The sequence below is a fragment of the Loxodonta africana genome, chromosome 27 (assembly GCF_030014295.1).
Source record: "Loxodonta africana isolate mLoxAfr1 chromosome 27, mLoxAfr1.hap2, whole genome shotgun sequence".
NCBI classification, from domain to species: domain Eukaryota; kingdom Metazoa; phylum Chordata; class Mammalia; order Proboscidea; family Elephantidae; genus Loxodonta; species Loxodonta africana.
Window position 1 is genome coordinate 36973611 of NC_087368.1, and position 6118 is coordinate 36979728.

At 50.1% G+C, this 6118-nt stretch overlaps 1 protein-coding gene across 5 annotated transcripts in view; it reads left to right on the forward strand.

Moving 5' to 3' along the window:
- Positions 1 to 6031, forward strand: part of OXSR1 (oxidative stress responsive kinase 1) — a 107432-nt gene extending 101401 nt beyond the window's left edge. For all 5 annotated transcript variants that reach the window (XM_064277493.1, XM_064277495.1, XM_023554831.2 and 2 more), the window contains 3 exons: positions 1318 to 1386; positions 2529 to 2593; positions 2950 to 6031. In XM_064277493.1, the coding sequence (XP_064133563.1) occupies positions 1318 to 1386; positions 2529 to 2593; positions 2950 to 3024 (209 nt within the window). In that variant the 3' untranslated portion in view covers positions 3025 to 6031. The remainder of the gene's footprint in view (positions 1 to 1317; positions 1387 to 2528; positions 2594 to 2949) is intronic.
- Positions 6032 to 6118: the final 87 nt, after the last annotated feature.

The following is a 6118-nucleotide window of genomic DNA, read 5'->3' on the forward strand; positions in this document are numbered from 1 at the left end:
CAGATGAAAAAATACAAATACAGTTAATTTACTACTAAACTCATGTAGAACATTGAGTCTAATAGCAAACGGCAGTGAATGTAGCTCTCATTTACTGCGTGCTGTGGGCCAGGCCTTGTAAGCACTATGTCATTAAATTCTCATGATAGCCCCCTAAGGGAAGAGTATTATCCCATTTTATAGAGGAGCAGATCAAGGCTTCGAGACAAGCACAGTAACTTTCTCAAGGTCACACAGCTGGGAAGAGTAACCGAAACTCAGACCCGGATCTGTTGGAGTCCAAAGCTCCTCCTTTTATCACTGTACTTGATTGCCCTCTGTGATAGTAAGTCATTAGGCTGGACGTGATCCCTATCAGGCAGGCACTCTTGGTGGCCCTGAACCCGTCCTGGAATGAGGCTTGTTTTATCTCTTGCCTCGTGACTGTGGTCTGACGTGGGGAGTGTCTGCAGCCCGTGGCCCCCAGCCCCGTACACTCTCCTGCTCTCTTAGCCTCATCAGTAACTGGCTGTTAAAAGAGAACAGCGGACAGAGAAGTAAGTTGTACTTTTTTAAAGCCAGGCAAGGTCACATTTCAAGGGCTTATTTGAAATCACTGGTCATCTGTGCAGGTGTGTGACAGCCCCGTGCCTTTGAGGAGCTCAGCACTCAGCCCTCTGGAACCAGCACCGCTGAGCTTGGCGATGTGGTTAACTGGGGTACTCTGTCCTATCTTTAGTTTCTGGTTATAGCCATTGCTCAGGTTGTACCACCCGGGATGACTAGATAGGAAGAGAAGCCCACCAACATGAAAAATAAGTGATTTTAGCAAAAAACTTAGAGAGTGATCCCCAAAGAGAAGTCAGTGTGTTCCCTGCAGTTTTAATGGAGAATAAATCCTTGTGTTTGTTAGCCCTGGGGACGTTCTGCACCCGTCATGAGTCACAGGCCCAAGGTCTGAGAGGGATCAGGGTCCAAGGCTGCCCTCAGAAGAGGGATTTGTGCTGCAGCGTGCCCATCAGGTGCTCGTCTGACAATGGCCCTGAACCCTTTGGAATGACACTGTTACTTACAAAGTTACCTTTACAACGAGCTGATGTCTGCCACCTGGGCGACATAGATCCTGCCCTCTAGATAACACCCGTAAAAGTACTTCACCTGAGATACTGCCGGGTGGTAGGGAAGCTCCTCATGTGGGGACCGCCCTGCTTACCCTCCTGATTGTGTGGGTTTAGCAGCTGGTTTGGGTCTGGCAGTGCTGACAGCTGTGCTGGCTTCTAGAGTTAACAGTGACGTGTGTGCACGGGGAACAGAGCCCCTTCTTCTTTGTCCTTACAGATACAGCGGAGGGTGTCTCTCAGGAGCTCATTTCTGCTGGCCTGGTCGACGGAAGGGATTTAGTAATAGGTAACTGCATTGTGTCCTGATCTCTCTCACTCTCTCTGTGCAAGCGCTGCTATTTGTTAGGTGCTTCAAGTTGGTTCTGACTCACGGTGACCTGATAGGACAGAGTAGAACTACCCCATAGGGTCTCCAAGGAGCTGCTGGTGGATTTGAACTGCCGACCTTTTAGTGAGCAGCCCAGCTCTTAACCACTATGCAAGCACTTAGCACCCACGAAACCAGACTTTGATTCCACCGAGTAGGTCTAATGGCTCTTGGGTGGTTCTTGGCTTTGCTGAAATTACAGGCTACTGGGGACAGTTCCTTACCCCCACCCACACACAGAAAATCTCACTTCTCAGTTTGCTTTGTGATGTCCATTGATAGTCAATGAAAGTAGACCCAGGCATCTGGAAGACTCTAGTGAAATGATGACAAAAGCCACAAGGCCGTATCTAGTCCTTCCAGGAGGGTGAGCTCCACCCTGTGCAGCCAGGAGGGGAGCAGAAATCATTAGCAGTTCAGCTGTAGAAAGCTGGAAGGCAGGCAGTCAAGCCACAGAGCCATGTGACTGAGGGAGAAACTGTCATCTAGAGCAGATTGGTCGACTTGTGTAAAGGGCCAGACAGGTGGGCTGTCTCATTAGGGGGAGAGCAATTGGGAGTATGTAGCAAGGTGTATATGAGTTTTTGTGTGAGAGACTGACTTGATTTGTAGGCTTTTACTTAAAGCACAATAAAAATTAAAAAAAAAAAAAAGAGCCAGATAGTAAATGGTTCAGACTTTATGGGATTTGTGCTCTCTGTCATTTTAAAACCATTTTTAGCTTGCGGGCGGAACCAAAACAGGCCACAGGCCGTAGTGTGCTGGCTCCCAGGCTGAGGCTCTCTAGTCCATGAGGGGGCAGGTCATACCTTTTTCACAGTGTGTCTTTCCTCAGTCGATAGAGCATTTTAAAGAAAATTAATTAGACAGTGATTCCATTTTTATTTGTACCACTTGGAGATGAGTTTAAAAGAAATTTTTCTTTAGGGGGTTATTATTTGATCTTTTACTTCCTTTTTGCTTGTGCCTAGAAGATTCTGAGCTACCTCAAAGCCTTTTAAATGCAGTTGAAGGTAGATGTACTGTTCTCATTGTCTGTCTGTCTGTCTGTCTGATTACAGTGGCAGCTAATTTGCAGAAAATTGTGGAAGAGCCTCAGTCAAATCGATCTGTCACTTTCAAACTGGTATTCACCCCTCCCTCCTGATGAAGCCACCTTACCTGTGATGCACCAGCAGCCCCGGGAGACCAGCCTCCCTGAAGCCCCGGGCTGCTGTCTCTCTTCAAGTAGCCTCCCTCCCTCCCCTGCCCCAGCCTCCTCTCCCAGGCCCTTGACTGTTCTCAGGAGAGATTATTAGCCATTTGCTCCAGCTGTGTACCCAGCCTCCATCTTTTCTGGAAGAGACACCTTCACCAGCTTCCTGGTTGCATCCCAGGGACTGGTCCCCCTACCTGCCTTCCCACAGGCCCCGTGTGAGTTCTGATTGCTTCTTGGATTTTGTTCGTAAATAACCATAGCTTTTCGTTTTGTTTGATTCTCAGGCATCTGGTGTAGAAGGCTCGGATATCCCTGATGATGGTAAACTAATAGGATTTGCCCAGCTCAGCATCAGCTAAACCACAGCCCAGAAGAGGCGGCGGCCCGAGGAGATCCCACACATGCGTATCTCTGTTGCTCCTGTTGGCCTAAGCCCCCTACTGCCAAAGAACCCAGCAGCAAACCTCCCTGGCTAGGAGCTTTAGAGGTCTTGTTATGTTCTTTCTGCCATCACCCCCCTTTTCCCCACAGAGAAAGAAAAGTTGGATCACTACTGGCCAGCATCCCCCTAACGGGTTGCGTTAGTAAACTTGCCGCACGTGTCCCCTCTCTTCCTCCATTTGAGGTGTGCCCGGGAGCCTCTAGACCCAGGAAGGAGATCTGTCAGCTCATTCTTGCCTTACTGCAGTGACAGCCCTGGGTGGGAAGTAGCAGCTGTTTTCTGGTCCTCTTCCTGCCCGTTTGCCCATCCCTGTCGGCTTGGGCATCTTGGACTGTCTCCTTACCACGGAAGGAGCGGTTAAAAGTTGGCTGATCAGCTGGAACCCAGAGAATTCCATTTCGTGTTATTTTCTTTGTACCTTTGTTAGGAAGAAGCACAGCCTCAGATGGAGGCAGCCTAAACTGTTGTTGTTTTGTTCATGATGTTCTAAGCACCCTGTTCTTCATTGCTCCCTCCAGAAAGGGGTGCTAGCCTTAACTTCAGCTGGTGCAAAACATCTGACTGTCGTCCACCTTCAGCCGTCAGACCCCTCAGAATGGAACTTTGGACTGTTTTTAGAGAAAACATCAAGCCATGGCTTGCAAAAGTGAGCTGGTTTTTGAACAGGAAAAATCATAACTTATCATTGGAGAAGTATTTATTTTCAACTCTCTGAAGATGAAATTTGAAGAAAAGCTGCTCCTCGACTCCCGTGTAAATCGGTCTGCCTGAGCCCAAGTCCGAGTCAAGAGGAAGTGGGTGTACGGAGCTGAGATCCCACAGCAATATGGGAGGCGGCTGCCAGAGACGCCTGCCCCTGCCCTCCCCCGCACTGACCCTGCGGAGGGGCCGCACCTCGTGGGCTGAACCTGGCTCCAGATGGCACCTCGTGGGCTGAACCTGGCTCCGGATGGCACCTCGTGGGCTGAACCTGGCTCCGGATGGCACCTCGTGGGCTGAACCTGGCTCCGGATGGCACCTCGTGGGCTGAACCTGGCTCCGGATGGCACCTCGTGGGCTGAACCTGGCTCCGGATGGCACCTCGTGGGCTGAACCTGGCTCCGGATGGCACCTCGTGGGCTGAACCTGGCTCCGGAAGGCACCTCGTGGGCTGAACCTGGCTCCGGATGGCACCTCGTGGGCTGAACCTGGCTCCGGATGGCACCTCGTGGGCTGAACCTGGCTCCGGATGGCACCTCGTGGGCTGAACCTGGCTCCGGATGGCACCTCGTGGGCTGAACCTGGCTCCGGATGGCACCTCGTGGGCTGAACCTGGCTCCGGATGGCACCTCGTGGGCTGAACCTGGCTCCAGATGGCAAGGGAAACCACATGTGCCGCGACCTTGAGGGTTTATGAGCAGACAGTGTTCACTTGATTTTCTACAGAAATAATATAAATTATTCTTTAGGTTTAAATAAGAGCACTCATAATGCAATATGTGAATAATCAGTGGGGTTGATTCTGGTTTGGTTTTGGTTTTTGTCCCTACTGTTTCACGGTCAGCCTTTGTCTATCTGCTAATTGCTCTACGAAGTTTTATATACGAGCAGGATGGATACTTAATCTGGCCTTAAAGACACATGAAGATGGGTTTTGGCCCCATGGCAAGGGGAGAGTTGCCTCTCACAGAGTCACTCAAGCCCTTTCTGGTGTTGCCGATCTGAAGAGAAGACCGCTTTAGCTAGTTTTATCTTGGAGCATCTCTGAAAGCTCACCCCACAGTTGATTGGAATGCCATTTGTTTCATTCTGAGCCTGTAGTTCTAGTCCTGGGCTGTCTTCATTGGCTCCAGGTGTGCAGAGGCACTTTGAGAAGGGGATGGGTGTTGGGGAGGAAGAAAGTAGGGGTCGACTTGGGGTGGGGGGCGGTGGGTGTTGGGGAGGAAGAGAGAGAGGGGTTGGGTTTGGAATGACAGGTGGGGAGGAAAGTAGATTAGAAAGCTAGGCACAAGAGCCTAAGGTCCCAGCAGGACGGATGAAGGGCAAGAATCTGCTCCTCTGGGAGAGAGAAGGAGACTGATAGTTTGCTGGAAGGATACTTAGCTTTCATTTGCATTGTCTTTGTGGGGGCGCTGGGGAGGGGACAGGGAGGTGAGTTGGGAGTGAGGTATGGAACAGAGATGCTGTCCTCTTTGGCTTAACCTTGGCTTCAGACAAACCCGTCCTAACCTGCTTACTTACGGATCCAAGGCTGGCTGACATCATTCTGGTCTAGCTTTCTGCGTGGAGGTAGGCTGGTGCCCAGGCTGGCAGTGAGCAGCGAGCTGACCGTGCTTACCTTCTCCAGCCTTGGCCTTTACCTCTGAACTGCACTGGGCAGGCACAATAGTAGAACTAGGCTGGGCCTTCTTTCTCTTCGCAGTTCGTTGTTTGCCCTGCTGGGAATTAGGAGCAGCACCAGGCCCCAGGACATGTTAACTTCTTCTGCATGATGTGTGGTAGACTCCCTTTGCTGGCTTGTGCAGTGGTGCTGAGAAAATAAGTGAACAGAAACTGCCCAGGTGGGTTAGCAGGTGATGTCACGAGGAGCATGGCCCAGCGTGCACATGTCTTTAGGGCCCTGGGACCCTCTGGCCCCTAGGGTAGGGACTAACTGTAGTACAGGTAACATGTGCCAATGCAGTTTGTGAAATACGTGGTCTTTCTAAATGACTAATGGATTTGTTTGGGTTTTTTTTGCTTACGTTCTGACCCAAACTCTAGAGCCCGTAGTATTTAATCATCTGGAGGATAAAATGATGGTGTCAATAAATGGGAGGTCCTCCTTACGACGTATGCTAGATTATGAAAGATGTAAAATTTTCAACTTTTTTTTTCTTCTTTTTTTGGACTTTGTATTTTACCGCATGTTTCCTTCATTTTTAATCAATAAAGAGTAAATTGTCCATTGTGGTGTACGGGTGCTTTACTTCAGTGGCTGTCGGTGGGGCCCGTGGGGAGTGGGTCAGAGTTCCCATGTTAATTTCTCAGGT